Below are 20626 nucleotides of genomic sequence, written 5' to 3'. Positions count from 1 at the left end.
AAGCAACTGAATGTAACATATGCAAAAGCTTATGTGTTCCTGACAGTGAGAGAGGAAGCTGCAAAGAGTGTTAAAATATCTTGATTTATATGCCAGTTGAATGGGGCAAGAATCCGCAGGCAGAAGACAATTTGTTCTCCTGATTCTCTGCAACTGTCAAGATTTGTCTTCGTGTGATATCGGAGGCAGGTTAAGGGAGATGCATGTCCAGGCAGAACACTACTCCAGAGAACATGGGTTTTTATATACTACAGTTTTAAAATTTGAATATGTCCTCTTGTGATCTAGGAACGTTAATGTTGCATAGCCCAAAGTAGCCCCCTCAAGGTGGAATCGGAAGAAGGGGGGAAGGTTAAAGGGGAGGAAGAGTAAGGAGAGAAGGGAAAGGAGAGGTGGAAAGAAGGAAGGAGAGAAGAAAGAGAAGAATGCGGGGTAGGAAGGAGGGAGGGAAGCAGGGAGGGAAGCAAGGAGGGAAGGAGAGAAGAAAGGAAGGAATCTAAGAGAAAAGAAAGAAAGGAAGGAGGGAAGGAGGGAAGGAAGGAGGGAATGTATGAGAAAAAGAAGGGGGGAAGGAGAGAGGAAAGGGAGGGGGAAGGGAAGGAGAAAAGGAGAAAAGAAAGGAGGGAAGGAAGGAGGGAAGGAGAGAAGGAGGGAGGGAAGGAAGGGGAGTGGCAGAGAAGAAACGAGGGAAGGAAAGAGGGAGGGAGGGAAGAAGATGCCTAACTTTTGATGTCTATAATGATTTTGTTATTATGGAAATGTCTCGAAACGTAGTCAAATGTAAAGCAAAACAGTGGCGGATGTTGTATTGTCTTTTGCAATCTATTGGCTGGTGTATTTTTCTTTTACTAATAAAAAATAATAATAATAATAATAAAAAAACAAAGTAGCCCCCTCAAGCACCTTTTTAGTCAAAAGGCAGGGTACAATTTTCAACCAGTATAAAATAATTATCCATCAATTCAAAATCGTGTAGACTAGTGGTGGGTTTTAAAGCAACCAGCCAATTGTGCAGGCGTGCACAGCGTGCAGCACCTGTGCAACCTCTGACAAGCAGCTGGGTGTTGCAGTGGCAGTGGGGGTGCGCATGTGTGCGCAGCGCACGAACAGGACGCCCGGCCCCGTAATCAGCATACTGGTAGCGATGGGGAGATGAACTCACCACTGGGGCAGACCCACCATATACGGCCGAGTTTCCTCAATCTCAGCAAGTTTAAGATAACGCGGACTTCGACTCCTGGAATTCCCCAGCGCTGTATCCCTCCTCCATCCCACCCCAAATCTGGTTGGGGAATACATGAAGTCCATATTTAAAATCGCTGAGATTTTGGGCAAGTGATACACAGGACATCAATAAAGTTCTTTCCAAACAGTGACGTCAACCACCACCATCTACTCATATGGTGGTTTTTCTTTTAATCCAAGACGTGAATAATTAACCTATTAGCTCATCTCTTTGAAAATAGCCGCTGATTTAATAAAAAGGTAAAGACTCATTCGAGTGATTGCATGTACAGTTTGCATTTGGGTTGTTCTCTTTGACAATATTGAGCTGGAATCCCACTTATTGCGTGTGGTTGTAGACGGGGTGTCGCTGCCGGCATTACGGCTGGTTCGTCACGCAAAAAAATCTCTTATTGGTATTATCATGGTTCCACCACAAAACCGCGCTCAACAAAACTGCGTCCGACTAAACCGCGTAGCTGACGTCATCAACAGGGCGACAACAGCGCGGAGACAGAAGCACGCTGTAAACCCTAAACCTAAAATTAACCCCTAAACCTAAACCTAACCCCCCTAAACCTAATCCTAAACCTAACCCTAAACCTAACCCTTAACCTAACCCTAAACCTAACCCTAACCCTTAACCCAACCCTAACCCTAACCCTAACCCTTAACCTAACCCTAAACCTAACCCTAAACCTAACCCTAAACCTAACCCTAAACCTAATCCTAAACCTAACCCTTAACCTAACCCTAAACCTAATCCTAACCCTTAACCTAACCCTAAACCTAACCCTAACCCTTAACCTAACCCTAACCCTAACCCTAACCCTAACCCTTAACCTAACCCTAACCCTAACCCTAACCCTTAACCTAACCCTAAACCTAACCCTTACCTTAAGTTGAATCGGCTTGCTTTCAAAGCGCTATTTAAAGCACCCTTCTTTCTCCGCGCTGGCTGTTGTCGCCCTGTTGATGACGTCAGCGACGCGGTTTAATGGGGTGCGACTTAGTCGAGCGCGGTTTTGACGGGTCACGATTATCATTATACTCATCATTATTTTGTTACTTTGCATGTACACTTAGAGCTTCTGCACCAGAGAAAAAATTCCTTGTGTGTCTAATCATACTTGGCCAAATAAAGTATTCAATTCAATTCAATTCAATTATACCAGGTGTGTCAAATTCAAGACAGCGGGGTGTTTAGAACTGGCCCGCGGAGTCACCCTGGAAACAGCGAAGAACCGGCCCAAAGTGCCTCTGTCAGCAAAAACAGAGTTCACGAGGGCTATGTATGAACCCCCCCCCAGCTCAGTTTTCACTGGCAGGGGGGTTGCAGGAGGCCATCACAGCTGAAAACAGAGCTTGGGAGCCCATTTTCGCTGGCAGAGCATCCAGGCCACCACAGGCGCCCCCGGACACGAGTGATGTCATGCTGGCCACGCCCACTCTCGGCCCATGAAGTCGAACACAACCCTGATGTGGCCGTCAATGAAATAGACTTTGATACCCCTGAAGTATACCATCTGGGAATTCTAAAAATTGTACAGTAATCTCAAACCCATCTTACAATAATATCATCAAGTTTACTTCAACAGTATTCAGCAGATCACAAATCTTCATAAGATCAACAACCTGTCTCAAATAGCTATGGGAAGAAAGCAGGCACGCAACTATACACAGATCTTCAAGAGGTTTCTATCAATTCCCTCCAACAATTCCCACCAAGCCGTAAAGAATTCCAAGTACCAATGTTAACACGTAATGTTTAATTCTTGCGTTTCTTCAGGAAAAAAAGAAGGTACCCAAAAGAGAAGCTACACAAGACTGAATATGGGACTTTTAAAAGAAGAAAGTTTTAAAAACACACGGAGAGAGAAAGAAGTAAGAGGCATGCAGAGTCTTAGATTAAAATCTTACCTGTTTTTGCTGCTTCTGTTTGTGGAAGTCATCTCGAGAATTCTGTGCAAATCAGATCATCTTGGAAATAAGAAAAATAAATATCAGCCGTCAATTGATGATGTGCTTTTTTGAAGAAGACCATTCTATTTATATACTGCTTTTAAATAACCATGTCATGTCATGTCATGTCATCTCTCTCTCTCTCTCTCTCTCTCTCTCTCTCATTTCTTTTTCCTATTTCATACTCAAGATTTTTGAGGAAAGCTTTAAGGAGGCATTTAATAATCTGTAAAGCTTTGTCCTTTATAATGACAATGAAATTTAATTTAGATCAGATAGCTTAATACTCCTATGTAATGCAAGACGAAAGACTCAAGTCACCATAAAGCTCATTTGGACCATGTTTTCTTCCAAATAGATATCTGCAGTGAGGGGTCTCTGGACATATAAAAACAGGGAACAACTTGCTGAAAAGCCAGGCTGACTTTGAAGATTACTTTTGGCTCTGCAGTTGAAGAAACTGCTTATGTAATGTGTTTTAACCGTAAGAACTCTTAAGTACTTTTTCCTGATTCTGCTGCTTCTCCTTTTTGCTTTCCATAGATTCATTTTGCCCTCTTTCATCTTGCCCTTCCCTTTGGACCTCATTTCCAACCTTTTTTTTTTTCCTTTTGTTTTGGCTGGAAGTGAAGAGGAGAATTTATGTAAATTGTATTTGTCACCACCGATATTCTGGCAGTGGTGAAATTCAATTTTGTTTACTACCGGTTCTGTGGGCGTGGCTTGGTGGGTGTGGCAGGGGAAGGATACTGCAAAATCTCCATTCTCACCCCATACTGGGGCCAGCCCAGGGGTGGGTTCCTGCCAGTTCTAACCTCTTCTATAGAAGAGGTTCCACAAATCTACCGTGCCGTTTAGAACCGGTTCCAGCTCCCTCCTCCCGCCCGTCCGCACATCATCAAGATGAAGAGCGAGAGGAGGAATTCTGGGAGTTGAAGTCCACAAGTCTTAAAGCTGTCAAGTTTGAACACCCCTGGGGTTTTTTTTTCTAAAGGGTTAGGAGTGCAAGGGTCTTGTAACTTGACAGCTTTAAGACTTGCGTGCTTCAAATGCCAGAGTTTCTGAGCCAACATTTTGGTTGCTAAGCAAGAGCATTGTTAAGTGAGTTTCACCACATTTTACAAGTTGGCCACGCCCACCCAGTCACATGGCTGGCAAACCACTCCTACCCGGTCACATGGCCGGCAAGCCACTCCCACAAAGCAGGCCACACCTACCGAAGAGGTTCTAAAAAAATTTGAAACCCACCACTGGGCCAGCCAGATGTGGCATTTGCCGGTATTTCTGAACTACTCAAAATTTCCGCTACTGGTTCTCCAGAACCTGTTAGAACCTACTGGATTTCACCCCTGTATTCTGGGGTTATATTCTCGTACCTGTAGCCATTCAAATTGCTGAAAATGCAATTTAGATGCGAATGTTCTGCAGCCCAAATTTAAAAGACTTATCTTTTGGGGATGGCTTGTGGCAAACAAACAAATATACAGATATGCATTGATGAGTATGACAAAAAAAGTAACACATGCACATATTTTATTGGCATGACTGTTTCCAGTTGGAAATTCTAACAGCTGTAATATTTGCCTAGTTGTTTGTATCTGTTTCCATACAGTGGGTAAAGCTAAGCTGTGAAAGCTGGACATTGCATAAGGTACAAAATCCTAGTAAGAACACACCTGGAACACTGCTATCAATTTTGGTCACCATACTACAAAAGAGATGTTGAGACTTTGGAAAATGTTCAGAGAAGAGCAACTAAGATGATTAAGGGCCTGGAGACAAAAACATATGAAGAACGTCTGCAGGTTTTGGGTCTGGCTAGTCTAAAGAAAATGAGAATTAGGGGTGACAGGATAACAGGGTTCTAGTATTTGAGTGGCTGCCACAAAGAAGAGGGGGGTCAAATTATTCTCCAAAGCACCGGAGGGAAAAACAAGAAATGGTTGGAAACTAGAAGCAACCTGGAGTTAAGGAAAAACTTCTTGATGGTCAGGACAATTAACTAGTAGAACAGCTTGTCTTCAGAAATCTTGGGTGCTCCGTCACTGGAGGTTTTTAAGAAGAGACTAGATAGTCACTTGTCTGATATGGTACAGGTCAGTGTTTCTCAACCTTGGCAACTTGAAGATGTCCGGACTTCAACTCCCAGAATACCCCAGCCAGCAAAGCTGGGGAATTCTGGGAGTTGAAGTCCGGACATCTTCAAGTTGCCAAGGTTGAGAAACACTGGTATAGGTTCTCCGCTTCAGCAGGGGGCTGGACTATAAGACCTCTAAGTTCTCTTCCAGCTCCATTCTATTCTAGTATTCTACACACATACATGTACATATACATGGGTAAAACTGTACATAGAACACCGTGGACAGACCAAAAGATAAATCCATGGCGTATAGAAAAATAAATAAACCCACATACAGGTAATCTTTGACTTATGACCATAATAGATTAAGTTACAGAGATGATGAGTGGATTGGTAGAAGGACTGAGTCAACATCAACCTGATAACATAATTCATAAATATGGGGGGTATGGAATTGGCTCAAATTCAGAACTGTCCTCCTTTCAGGTAAAATGCCTATTTAAGCTATAAATGCAATCTATTTACAGGTTGATTAAAAATATCAGACGGAAATGGAACGCAGAGGAAGAATTCAAATAAATATTAGCAAAACAAACAGCGGGAACACCAGACATGTGGTTCCTTTCCCAGCAGCACAAATGAACTCCCCCACCCCAATCCTCCAGTATGCGGGCCATTTACTATCTCACAGTCATCTTCAGCATTTTAAGAATGCCAAAATGCCAGAGGCTTCTTCCCTAGCACAACATAGCAAGATAGTTCTTTTTCAAGTGGTTTTCTGAAACCCAGCATTATTTTCCCCAGTAGCCTGCAAGTCTAGAATGTTCACTGTTGCTCAAAATACCGTATTTTTCGGAGTATAGGACGCACCCTTTTCCCCTCAAAAATGAGGCTGAAAATCTGGGTGTGTCTTATACATCGAATACAGCATTTTTTGCCTCCCAAAGCCCCGCCCCCTTCACCAAAATGGCCATGCATAGCTTTATGGAGGCTTTCCGAGAGCTCCTGGGGGGGCTGGGGAGGGCAGAAATGAGCAAAAAACGGCCCGTTTTTTGCCCCCCCCCCCCTCAGCAGCACTCTATAAGCCTTCATAAGGCTGTGCATGCAAATTTTTTGACAAAAACAGACCCATTTTTGCAAAAAATGGGCTGGTTTTTGCTCGCTTTTGGGGGGCCCACCCCCTGAAGAGCATTCTGCAAGCGCCCCCCCCCCAAGGCTATTCATGCCTTTTTAAAAAAAAAACATTTTTGGGAGTTTTGCAGAGTGCAAAAACTTTTTTTTTCCTTTCGGAAAGCTCTTTAGTAAGAGTGATTGATGAGAATTACATTGATCAAGTGCTGTGCCAACAGAAACAAAGTCTTAGGTGCTGCAGATTGTCAGTGATTTCCTTCTCCAATACATGGATAAATACACCTGGAAACATCTACCTACCTACCTACTCTATCTCTCTCCCTACCTACCTATCTACTGTATTTCTCTCTTTCTTTCTCTATCCCTCTATCTACCTACCTACCTACTCTCTCTCTCTCTCCCTCCCCCTACCAATCTACTGTATTTCTCTCCCTCCCTCTATCTACCTACCTACTCTCCCTCCCTCCCTCCCTCCCTCCCTATTTACTGTATTTCTCTATCTCTTTCTATTTCTTTCTCTATCCCTCTACTTACCTACCTACTTTTTAAAAAAAATTGCTTCTTCAAAACCTTGGTGCGTCTTATACTCCGAAAAACACAGTACTTACAAAGTAGATATACAATAGTTAAATCCTTGAAAAACCCTATAACCGTGATGGCGAACCTATGGCACCCGCGCCACAGGAGTTACGCCATCTCTGCGGGCACACCTGTCATCACCCCAGCCCAGCTCCACCATGCATGCGTGTGCACCTCCCGCTGGCCAGCTTGTTTTCTCTGCTGTCCATGCACAGGGGGCTGGCTGCATGCGGGGGATGTACAAACACATGCATGGGGCGAAGCGCATGTGTGGGGGTGCTTGCATTGCATTTTGGGGGCTTGCGCAGTGCCCCCACACCCCGTTTTGGATTTCAGATTGGTGCAGGAGGCCTTCCAGGCCCAAAATGAGGGGCAGGGGGGTATTTGGCCCTGGAAGGCCTCTTGCACCAACCTGGAAGCCAAAAATGGGTAGAGGGGGAAGGGTGCATGCACGGAGGAGTGCAGGAGGGGTCAGGCGCACATGCGCAGGGGACAGAGTACATGTGCAGGGGCAGGGCACGGGGACACACAAACATTGCATAATGGGTATAAGCGCTGTCACACACGCACACACTTTCAGCATACAACGACAAAAAGGTTAGCCATCACTACCCTCTAAGCGTCTTCCTTCCTTCTCTCTCTCCTTACCTCCTTCTTTCCTTCCTCCCACTCTCCCTCTTTTCCTCCTTTCTTCCTTTCTCCCTTCTTTCCACACAGCATGTAAAAGGTTCCGTAAGACAAATGAGAGCAGCTATAATTTCTGAGAATTCAATGAAAAAGCCTAATGTAGCCAGGAAGAAGTAGGATATCTTGTATATTACGGTGTATCAGAGCTGCCCCCATATTTTCTAGCTACCCAATGGAGGCTAAAGTAAGAATAATCTGCTGGAGAAGAGGATTTCCTAATTGAGGAAACATTTGTTGCAAGAACTTTTAAGGTAGTAACAGACAGTGGAGCATGTGGAGCAGGCTGAAAATGTTTGTTTGAAACCAGTTTTCCAAGTTCCAAAATTAGAAAAACACAAACGGGTGAATTTAAAAATGGTTAGTGTCGAATTGAGTATACTCAATGCTGCTTTTCTGGAAGAAAAGTTAATTTATAATATATGCAGCACTTTTTTTTATTAAGAAGGAATGCAGCTACCTTGGATATGGAGCCATGCTCACTTTAACCACAGAAGCGTGCAAGATTTCACTTTCTATCTGGGCAAAGCTGCCAACCAGCTATCTCGGTCCTTATCTCTTGCGGGTTGCAAATCAACGAAGTTTTCACAGGATGCTAACATGTACCGGCTAGCCAGCGATGGTTTTACCAAATCACTCGCAGGTTGTCAGGCTCAGAAATTTGTGCTGAGTAAAACCACGCCCAGCACAATCGGTGTGCTGTGATGGAGTCTGTGCAGCTCCAGTTTTTGGAACAAGAAAAGCAGGAAAAACAAAAGCTGAGGAAAATGTGACTGTAGGAGTGTTTCTCCGACCACAAAGGTCCATGAAAAATCCTATTCCGTGTTTTTCTTCCCACCGCTTGCGTTTGAAAGGAAAACATTTCAACTTACGCAGTTTTCACTTGAAATGCAGCCCAAAGCAAATTCTGAACAGAAGCCACAATGTTGGCTATTTTAAGGTGAGCTATGCTGAAAACATGCAATTTAACTAAGGCCAGTGTTTTGGGGCCCTGTCAGTTGAGATGGACCTTTCAAATCAACTACGACTATAGTCAAGGGAAGTTATAACAATTGCACACAACCAATATTCACATAGACTTTATTAAACAATTCATGTTAATGCATTAAATTATATTAAATATTGTTCTGGCTTTTCTCCATCCATTTGTGTTATCTTGGTCCCATTCATTTTTTGATGTGAAGCCTTCAGATTGGTTACTCAAACAAAATCCAGTATGATTTTAGCCAGGGGGGAAAAAATAACATCTCGTCAATTTATTTTGTGGGTTTATAGTTGGGTTAAACATTTTCAATAATGATGCCAGTGTGTGTGTGTGTGTGTGTGTGTGTGTGTGTGTGTGTCTGTATGTATGTATGTATGTATGTATGTATGCATGCATGCATGCATGTATATATATAAATGTTGTATTTGTGCTGATAAATAAATAAAGGGAGACTAGTATAGATCTATTTCAAGCTATTTAGCTCTCATCAGCTAGCCATACCCTTACTGGGATTAGATTATGGCTAGCTGATGAGAGCTAAATAGCTTGAAATAGATCTATACTAGTCTCCCTTTATTTATTGTATATGTATGTATGCATGTATGCATGCATGCATGCATGCATGTATGTATGTATGTATGTATGTATGTAATTAGAGTTGCAACCCTGGTATGCCCAAATATGGGAGGAAGTCCACTGCTTCCATTCTCTGTCCATCGGCTTGTCACAAGAGACCATCCAGGCAGAAACCCAATATTTTTACTGTTGCCTTTGTTACATTTGTGTTGTATTTGTGCTGATGCTTGTGCAGTCTCCCTTTATTTATTTATCAGCACAAATACAACATATATATATATATATATATATATATATATATGTATGTATGTATGTATGTATGTGTGTGTGTGTGTGTGTGTGTGTGTGTGTGTGTATATATATAGCTGATGAGAGCTAAATAGCTTGAAATAGATCTATACTAGTCTCCCTTTATTTATTTATCTATCAGCATATATATAACATACATATATACATATATACATATATACATATACATATACATATACATATACATATACATATACATATACATATACATATACATATACATATACATATACATATACATATACATATACATACATACATACATACATACATACATACATATATATATATATTCCAAAGTTTGCTTATCTTTATTAATTCAGATGAGGTGAATGCATAATTACTGTAATAACTATCCCCTTTACTCCCAATGTATTCATTAAACGCAGACACTATTTTTAATGCTTTTAATTTCTCTGTTTCACAATCTCTAGATCTGTGGATAGTTATCATTAATTAATGCGCTGAATTTAGATGGCTGCCAAATTCACAAGAGTGATTTGGGCCGACTTATAATTTGAAGTAACATTAACACAGGATAACATAAGTGAAGACCTTGAAAACTGCAGGCTAACGAAATAACATAAATACCTTGTTTCCCTGAAAATAAGACCTTCCGGGATAATAAGCCCAATTGGGCTTTTTAGTGCCCTCCCCTAAAATATTTAAACGCATGTTCAGCTGGTCCCTGCCATTTCCTGAGTGGGGAAAGGGGGTAACATGCCCCACATGCGCCTGTCGTCCACGCGGAACCCCCTCGTGGAGGCTGTTCCAGCAAACTCTAGCTACCGTGCCCCTTCTCTTAGTGGTGGCCGCAAAAAGAGGGGCAGGCCCGGAGACGCTAGGGCTGGCAAGAGTGTACCATAAACAGAGACAGAACCTCCGGCCCACTCTTGATCAGCTGATCCACGGGCCAGAGGCCGCAGTTAAGGGACTTCCTACACCTCAAAAATAATAAGACCTCCTTGAAAATAAGGCCAAGCGCTTATTTCGGGGGACAAAGGAAAATAAGACCCTGGATTATTTTGGGGAAAACATGGTAATAAGAGAAGCAACTAAAGCTATCAAGACATAACTCATTCAAGAGTTTTACACTCTGTACATCCTCATCCCATTGTCTGGCTCAGTATGTGAGGAAGAACCAAGTCTTTGGAGCCCTGGAGAAGGACAAAAAGATTCAGGAGACTCCAAATCTATGGAATTTTGTTCCATAGGGCAGGGCCTACATCAGGGAAGATGTATCCTTGGGCCCCACTAGGCGACATTAATTCATGGAAGGGACTTGAAGAATGCCAGTTCTGCTATATCCCGTGAGATAAACCAATGCCTAACCTTTTCGTCGCTGCATGCCAAAAGCACCCATTATGCAAAGCACATGCGCAACTCCCTGCATGCACCTTACCCCCTGTGCATGTACGTGTGGCCCCCCTGCACTCCCCACACCCCCGTGCATGCGTACACGACCTCCCCTGCATGCACCCCCGCATGTGCACGTGACCCCCCACAACCACCTGACACCCCCCCACAACCCACACTCATGTACACACAACCCCCTGCTCCCCCAGTGCATCTTCTGCATGCACTCCACCCTCCACGCATACACGGCAGAAACCCGAAAACCAGCTGGCCAGCAGGAGGCATGCGCGGTGGAGCGGAGCTGGGATGACGGCTCGCGTGCTCGCAGAGAGTGCTCTGCGTGTCACCTGTGGCACACGTGACATAGGTTTGCCATCACAGGCCTAGGGAATGGAATTGTACCCTAACATCCAGGCGTGTCGCTGTAACTACTGATCTAATTCTGCAGAAAAGAGAAGCTATTTTCAAGTAAACAGAGATAAGTTCAAGATGTCAGAGCACCATTTGATTGGTGAGTATCTTCACTTCAAACGCAAGTTCCAATTGAGTTCAATCCTTTACAGATAGTCCTCGACTTACAACTACAACTGAGCTCCAAAATTCTGTTGTTAAGTAAGACATTTGTTAATTGGCTTTTGCCCCATTTTACAACTTTTCTTGCCACTGTTGTTAAGTGAATCACTGTGGTTGATTCATTACTAACCCGGTTAAGCAAATCTGCCTTCCCGGTTGACTTGGCTTGTCAGAAGGTCGCAAAAGGTGACACTGGGTCACAGCAACGGTCTTAGGTATAAACCAGTTGCCAAGCATCTGGCTTTTGAGCACATGATCATGGGGTTGCTGCAAAGGTCATAACTGTGAAAGATGGTTGTAAGCAGTGGTGGGATACAACCGGTACACCCCGGTACGGGCCTACCGGTGCCTGCTGGGAGCACCAGGTACCGTTCCGGTATGATGCTCCGGAGGGCCCACCTGCCCGCCCACACTCCTTATCTGTATTTGAACTGTTCGGGACTTCTATACATGCACACGAAGCGTACGGCGTCTGCGCAACACTCCGCCAAGCAGCTGGAGTGTTGCGGAGGCATCGTGGAGCAACGGGATCCGGAACCCACCACTGGTCATAAGTCACTTTTTTCAGTGCCGCTGTAACTTTGAACAGTCATTAAATGCACTGCTGTTAAATCAAGGACTATCTATATCTGCTTATACCTAATGGACGGAATCTTGCCAAACTAAAGTTATAACTATAGCTTGATCTATCGTTAAGAGATTCTAGAGCAGGGCTGTCAACTTCCCGGCCTGTGGTTCTAATGCGTCACACTCTGGCCACCCCCATGCCCGGTTTAGTGAAGGGAGAAAAAGTCCCGATACGTCATATGATGCCGCCGTGGCGACGTGGGTTTGACCACCTTGTTTTAGAGAGTGGCTACCCTGAACCTCTTCCCCACTGCTCCATCCACTTTGAGGCTGCAGTGTCCCTTAATCTGGGCCTCTTTCTGAGAAACCTCTGTCTTCCCAAAAGTCTCGCCCACTGTTCCCGCAGGTGCACATTCCATCAGGGCACTTGAGACTCAGGTAGGAGCCATCCACCCAAGGTGCTTCAAAACATTCAAAATCGTTAGAGGAGGTAACATTTTTAACGAAATATTTAGCGTTTAAATAGCTATTTATAAAACAATTGTTAGAATGCAGTAAATCAAACATTCAAGAATAGAGGAGACATGGATTAAGGAATAAGGAATGCCCCAACGGAGTATTTATATATATTGATGGAAGTTTAGTTCAGAAACTCTACGTCACATTTCTATATACAGGTAGTTCTCAACATACAATCACAATTGAGCCCAAAGTGTCTGTGGCTAAGCGAGACAGTTGCTAAGTAAGTTTTGCCCCATTTTATGACCTTTCTTGCCACAGTTGTTAAGTGAATCTGGCTTCCTTACTGATTTTGCTTGTTAGAAGGCCGCAAAAGGTGATCAGAAGACTTCAGGAGACTGCAACCGTCATAAGTATGAATCAGCTGCCAAGCATCTGAACTTTGATTACATGACCCATGGGGATGCTATAACCGTTGTAAGTGTGGAAAATGGTCATAAGTCACTTTTCTAGTATCTAGTATCGCTGTAACCTCTAAAGGTCACCAAATGGTTATAAGTAGAGGACTTTTGATCATATCAAAGAAAGGAAAAGCTAATAAGACCCACGGCTTTTGCACTAAGCGGAACTAGTTTTATCCATATATTTATTTTATAGAATTAAATGATTAATCTATAATTATTTAATAATTTCTACAGGTGGAAATTTAAGCACCTACACTGAACATGGGGCAAATAGCAATATGTTTTTTCCAAAACAAAATACTTAATTTAGCTAATGAATTTAGATGTGGCATTCAAAATGCTGTGTGGCCATTCAGTCTCCCCTTTTGTCCGAAAGGGGTTTCCCATTTGCTAATTATGTTCTGCAAAATTCATGGGTTTTTATGCATGCAGATGTCATTCTGAATTAAATGCCAATTGTTTGAGAAAGTAATGGGACAACAGAAATTCATATTACAGCACATGTTCAGTGTAGGCACTTTTCCGTCTTTAGAAATTATTAAATAATCATAGGTTAATCATTTAATTCCATAAAATAAATATATGGGTAGAACTAGTTCTGCTTAGTGCAAAAGCCATGGGTTGTTTTTTTTTTTAGCTTTTCCTTGTTTTAATATGATCCAAAAGTAGCAATGCTTTCATTTGATTAAAAAGTGCATGCCTCATCCACATTATTATTTTTACTTCCTTTTATATTCTGTTCCTTGCAAATGACAGTAAGACAAAGTATTCAGCACAGGTTAGAATGGTGTGGGTTGTTTTTTTTAATGACACCAGGAAAAAAAAGGGCCATTCTTAAAAAGAAGCGTTGTTTTTCAAAGCTTTAGCCAGGAATGTCAAATGCAGGCGTCCAGCTGCCTATTACTTATTTTGTAAAATCTCTCAATCGCTCTCCCTCTTTCTCACTCCAAATTGTCCTTGGATATATTTGCTCCGGACCCAGTGATTTATGGATGGCTTAGGCTCCATGGAGTCAACAGAGTGACGGATCACAGCTATTGCAAAATTCATAGCTATATGATATCTTTATTAAGATCAGTCAAAATACACAAAGGGGTGTGCCATTTTCCAAGCCCTCCAAAACTCTCAATTAATCCCCATTTCGGTAAGTCACATACTCCCATAGTCTTCTGGGTGGTCCTAATAAAGGAATTGCTAAAAATTCTGGTTTTAGTTTCCCATGAACTTTGGCAGAACATTTTTAAGAACAGGTAGTGGGTGGAAACTAATCAAGGAGAGGAGCAACTTAGAAGTGAGGAGAAATTTCCTGACAGTGAGAAAAATTAATCAGTGGAACAACTTGCCTCCAGAAGTTGTGAATGCTCCAACACTGGAAGTTTTTAAGAAGAGATTGGACCTCCATTTGTCTGAAACAGTATAAGGTTTCCTGCCTAAGTAGAGGGTTGGACTAGAAGACCTCCAAGGTCCCTTCCAACTCTGTTGTTCTAGTCCTCAATTTACAACCATAATTGAGGCCAACATTTCTGTGGTTAAGCGAGACATTGGCCCAGTGAGTTTTGCCTCCATTTTACGACTTTCCTTGCCACCATTATTAAGTGAATCACTGCAAGTTGATAAGTTAGCAACCTGTTGTTTTTTTTAAAGTGAATTTGGCTTCCCCATTGCCCGAAGGGTGCAAAAGGTGATTGCATGACTTTGGGCAAAGCAGCAGTCATAAGTGAGAACCAGTTGCCAAGCACCTGAATTTTGATCGCATGATCATGGGGATGCTGCAAAGGTTGTAACTGAAAAGTGGTCATTTTTTTTCAGGGCTGTTGTAACGGTCACTAAGTAAACTTTTGTAAGTCAAGGACTATTGTATAGCTCCCAAGGGACACAGTAAGAAATATGAACCAAGGGGAAGAGCTGAGTGCGAGACTGCTGAAGGAGAGATCTCCAGTGCTTCAATTCCACACAGTATGATTTTTCCAGAGATGCCTTTTGCTCAGACAAAAGGTAAACAAAGCAATAAATGCAATAACAAACATCACAATGAACCACTGGTGGCTTTCTTCCAGTTCGGACCGGTGCAGCCGAACTGGAAGTAGTTTGGCGGCCTGGGCCGCTGGAACCAGAAGCGACGTAGGCCTGCCACGCCCCCAAACTGGTTCTCCTAGCACTGCTGTAAGTGCCACCATCTTGTTTTTGGCTTCTGCGCATGCACAGAACATTTTTTATTGAACTGTGCATGTGCGCGCAGCATGCATCAAGTGCCTGCTGGAACCCACCCCTGCAATGAACCTATCTCTATCTTACCACATCACTAATTTAATCATCATTTAATTATTCACTTTTGCATTTCAAATTCATTTCAAGACCGTCTGCAACCATTATTATTACAGTCACACAATTTCACCTTCAGTGCATGTTGATGCAATTCTCTAAGTATGTCAAAATCCCACCTTTTACCTACAGCAGCCCTTCCTCTGCCTTGTCAATTTCTAAGATGTATAGACTTCAACTCCCAGAATTCTCCAGCCAGCATAGCATCTTAAAGTTGCCAAAGTTGAGAAACACTGCTCTATGCTACAGGTAGTCCTCAACGTACGACCACAGTTGAGCCCAAAATGTATGTTGCTAAGTGAGAAATTCATTTTTCCCCATTGTACGACTTTTCTTGCCACATTTGTTAAGTGAATCAGTGCAGTTGTTCAATTAGTAACGTTGTTGTTAAGTGGATCTGGCTTCCCCATCGACTTTGCTGGTCAGAAAGTTGCAAAAGGGGACGTGACACCACCACCACCCAGACACTGCAACCAGAAGAGTCCTCAGCAGTCCTTAAAAAACCCCATAATTGATGACATTTGGAAAGACAGAGGGAAATGATGAAAGTCACTGTATTAACTATTGTTAGTGCTTTCCATGCAATTTAAAGTATTTTGATGTTTTATTTCTGCTTTGGGTCCTATTTTTTTTTGGCTGCACCGGGACAACCCCCCCCCCGCCCATTTTAGGGAAGGCACCCTCCAGAGTTGGTCTCAAATGAAATAAAGAGTTGAAATATCTCTGAACTTCACAATTGCTTCAGTCAAAAAGAGATCTGTGAAAATATTTACAGACCCCCTCGCATCCTGGACACAAATTGTTTCAACTCCTACCCTCAAAACGATGCTATAGAGCATTGCACACCAAAACAACTAGACACAAGGACGGTTTTTCCCCAACGACACCACTCTGCTAAACAAATAATTCCCTCAACACTGTCAAACTATTTACTAAGTCTGCATTACTATTAATCTTCTCATTGTTCCTATCACCCATCTCCTCCCACTTACGACTCTAAGACTGTAACCCTGTTGCTTGTATCCTTACGATTTATATTGTTTCCTAGTATGATTTGATTGCTTATTTGTACCTTATGACTATCATTAAGTGGTGTACCTTACTGTGACGAATGTATCTTTTCATGTACACTGAGAGTTTATGCACCAAAGACAAATTCCTTGTGTGTCCAATCACACTTGGCCAATAAAGAATTCTATTCTATTCTATTCTGTTCTAAAATTGCAAAATACTGTCCTGTTTCCCCTCTTCTTTCTCTGCACTCTATCTACACAGATTCAGCAGAGTGACTCTTACTTTTCAACCTAACGCCTTCCAAGATTCTAAAGTCTATTTTACATTGCGGTGGAAAGGAGTCCTTAACTGTGCACCCTTACTACACAACTGTGAACGTTTACACAACACCCATCAGCTTATTATTCTTCAGTGAATCCTACAGGTCTATGGCCCCAAGAAGAGGAACTCATCGCCACATCCCAACCTAAGCACACCCAGAGGAGCCACATATGGCATAAAGCAATTTCTTCCTGGGAGAAAACATCCGCCTTTTTTTTTTTAATTTAAAGAAATTTAAGCAAGTGGATGTTTTTTCTTCTTCTTCTTACAACTGAAGAGTTGAAGGAACTGAAGAAGCTTCTTGGATGAGAAGTGAAACATTTTCAAAGCGGGGGGGGGGGGGAAAAACACACCAAGAAAATCCAGTTGCTTTTTGGAAAAGTACCTGGATGACTGAGGATCTCCATAGACATTTACCACAAAAATTCTAATTTGTAGCACATATTGTTGTGCTAATCTAAGAATGCCAAAAAAAAAAAAAAAATAGTGGATCGCATCCCCGCGGAGGGAGAACGAACTCGCAACTCGGAAAACCTGACTTAAAAAACAACAACAATCCAAGTAACCATTTATTTTTTTTTAAAAAAAAAGAAATTTGAAGAATGTAGAAACACTTTGAACAACAACTTGTCAACAAATCCCCGGGCACGCTTCTCTTGCCATTCAGGCTGGATGCAGCCGAGCAAAGACGAACCCACGTCACACACGCCCTGCATGCATAACAATGCGAAATCCAGCAGCACAGACACACACAAACACACACACACACACAAGGCACACACAGGCGAAGACACACGTTCCTTCCAAACCCCCATCTAGCCCGAGAGAAAGAGAGAGAGAGAGATCCGCGTGCAAACGCCCGGCACGACTCGATCGTCGCTAGCTTCACTTTAAAAAGCCAGGATTTGCAAAGGGGAAAGCCGGGGGCAATGGGGGGGGGGGGGAACCGCAGGAAAAGTTGGAACACACAAGGGAAAGGGAGGGGAAGGTAGGAAGGAGCCATTTAATGAACCAAATCCTTCCCCCCCCCCCCAAATACCCTTCCCCCCCCTTCCCGGAATGGGAATCTTCATTCTCTGCAAGCCAGAAATAGAAACTTTATTTTTTTTAATTGTATCGATCTACGGTATATCTATAGCTATCTATGTATAATTATTATTTTTTTAATGAATGGAAATCTTCATTCTCTGCAAGCCAGAAATATAAACTTTCTTATTTTTTAAATTGCAATGCGTTGTATATTTATTTTATTTTATTTGCTGAACGACGATCTTCATTTTTGCAAGCTAGAAATCGAAACTCTTATGTTTTAATTGCAATGCATTTTATACACACACACACGCACATAATTTTAAATTCTTTGCTGCAAGCCAGGAATAGAAACTTTATTTTTTAATTGTATTGATATACCGTATATCTATCCATTTTATATGCTGAATGACATCTTCATTCTTTGCAAGACTATATATATATATATATATAATTAGATTTTTTAAATTGCACACTAGTATACCTAGTGTGCAATATAGCCCAGGTTCAAATCCCAGTAAGGGTATGGCTAGCTGATGAGAGCTAAATAGCTTGAAATAGATCTATACTAGTCTCCCTTTATTTATTTATCAGCACAAATTAAAAAAACACACACATATATATATATATATCAGCACAATAAAACATATATACACACACACACATACATCCTCAGGTTGGTGTGTGTGTGTGTGTGTGTGTATCTGTCTTGCAAAGAATGAAGATATCATTCAGCAAATAAAATGGATAGCTAGATGGATGGATAAGATATACGGTAGAAACTTTATTTTTTAATCGTATTGATATACGGTCTCTCTCTCTCTCTCTCCATTTTATTTGCTGAATGGCAATCTTCATTCTCTGCAAGCCCGAAATAGAAACTTTCTTATATTTTAATTGCATTGGATTAGAAAGAAAATAATTTTTGTTTTTGCTAGGAATTTATTAAGAAAAGAGGGGAGGGGGAAAGTCTTTTTCTCACCTTGGCTCAATCCAGGCAGTTCCCATCGGGAGGCGAGAGGCTAAGAACGGGGCGCCTCCCCACCCTTCTCAAGCCAGCCGAGGCAGGTGAAGTGGGCGGGGAGAAGAAACAAAGTTATAAGAGCAGCATTTGACGTTCGTTGGCTTGCTGGTTCTCCACTCTCTCTCTCTCTCTCCGGCCAGGGGGGGCGGTTACGGGAGCAGCAGCTGGAACTTGGTCACGTGGGGGGAGAGGCTGGCCGCCCAGCCTTCTCGGGATTGGCCCCGCCCAAGCCGCCAACCAGGGAGCAGCAAATCCAGACAGGTTCTAGCCCCGCCCCACCGAGGCATTGACAGGCGCCTATGCACTTCGGCAGACCGCCCCGAATCGTCTCCGGAAAAAGCCGAAGAGTTGGTTTTTTTTTGGGGGGGGGTAACTTTTTATGGGCATCCTATTCTCAAGGGCAGGAAATGGCTTGGGGATATTCAAACCCAGCGTAGAAAAGCCCCGGTAATTTTTATAAATGCCGGGTTTTCTTTTGTTTTTTTTTAAATAATGCAATTATTTTATAATGCAAATTACAGACAGGCGAAGATGGTATATATAACATTTGCTAAGAAGATCGACGTGAAAGAGAATTTGGCTTTTCTATCTTAGTGTTTCTCAACCTTGGCAACTTGAAGATGTCCGGACTTCAACTCCCAGAATTCCCCAGCCAGCGAATGCTGGCTGGGGAATTCTGGGAGTTGAAGTCCAGACTTCTTCAAGTTGCCAAGGTTGAGAAACACTGTTCTATCTCAGGGGTTGGAGACCCCGGCTCTATCGGAAAGAATCAGGCAACATGCAAGGAGAAAATCTACTTTCTAGAATGGGGGTCTCCAACCTTGGCAACTTTAAGGTTGGCGGACTTCAACCAGGTGGCTGGGGAATTCTGGGAGTTGAAGTCCGCCAGGCTTAAAAGTTGCCAAGGTTGGAGACCCCTGTTCTAGGACAGCGGTCACCAACTGGTGGTCCGCGAGAAAATTTTGGTGGTCCGCAGAAAAATTATTTGCATTTTTTATATTGCACTAAATCAGGGGTCCTCAAACTACGGCTGGATACGTGCAGTGAATGTTTGTGTTCCAAGGTGGCGCAGTGGTTAAATGCAGGACTGCAGGCTACTTCAGCTGACTGCAGTTCAGCAGTTCGGCTGTTCAAATCTCATCACCGGCTCAGAGTTGACTCAGCCTTCCATCCTTCCGAGGTGGGTAAAATGAGGACCCAGACTGTGGGGGCGATATGCTGACTCTGTAAACCGCTTAGAGAGGGCTGAAAGCCCTGTGAAGCAGTATATAAGTCTAACTGCTATTGCTATTGTGTTGCTGCAGAGAGTCTCCCCCTTTGGGTTTTTTTGTAGGGGTTGGATAAGGGCAGAGATTCCAACTTGGGGTCTGCTTCAGCCTCCTGGTATAGGGCTTTGGACGAAGGCTGGAGGAAAGCATCGCTGGTGGTGAAGAGCTGGAGGGCTTCATCCTAGTGGGACTGCATCAGAGGTGGGTTCCTACCAGTTCGCACCTATTCGGTAGAACCGGTTCGTCAAATCTACTGAACCGGTTAGATGAGGTTCCACCAGTGGACCCGGAAAGCAGGCCACACCTACAGAAGAGGTTCCAAAATTTTTTGAAACCCACCACTTCTACACACACACACACACACAAACACACACACACACACACACACACACTGACACAGAGAGAGAGAAAGAGAAAGAAAGGAAGAAATAAAGAAAGAAAAAAGAAAGAAAAAGAGTGAGATGAAAGAAAAAAAGAAAAAAGGGACAGAGAGACAAAAGGAAGGAAAGAGAGAGGGGAGGGAGAGAGAGAGAAAACACATGGCCGGCAAGCCACTCCCCCCAGGTCACATGGCTGGCAAGCCACTCCCACAAAGGAGGCCACACCCACAGAGTAGGTTCCAAAAAATTTTGAAACCCACCACTGGACTGCATCATGGCTGGAACTGGCTGACCGTCTCAGCCCGCTGAGCCTCCGGGC

The 20626-nt window shown here is 43.0% G+C and overlaps 1 protein-coding gene across 1 annotated transcript in view; it reads right to left on the bottom strand.

Annotated features, from left to right (window-relative positions):
* The window catches only part of AFF1 (ALF transcription elongation factor 1), a 172839-nt gene extending 154123 nt beyond the window's left edge, over positions 1-18716 (bottom strand). Inside the window, exons 1-2 of the mRNA XM_087724075.1 lie at positions 18618-18716; positions 3145-3204 (exon numbers count right to left, since the gene is read on the bottom strand). Of these exons, the coding sequence (XP_087580201.1) occupies positions 3145-3176 (32 nt within the window). The 5' untranslated portion in view covers positions 3177-3204; positions 18618-18716. The remainder of the gene's footprint in view (positions 1-3144; positions 3205-18617) is intronic.
* Positions 18717-20626: the final 1910 nt, after the last annotated feature.

This window comes from Thamnophis sirtalis, unplaced genomic scaffold (genome assembly GCF_051295495.1).
Source record: "Thamnophis sirtalis isolate CommonGarterSnake01/CBP01778 unplaced genomic scaffold, rThaSir2_p1.2 scaffold_10, whole genome shotgun sequence".
NCBI lineage: Eukaryota > Metazoa > Chordata > Lepidosauria > Squamata > Natricidae > Thamnophis > Thamnophis sirtalis.
Note: the sequence above shows the minus strand (reverse complement) of the source record. Positions and strands in the feature narration are given on the sequence as shown.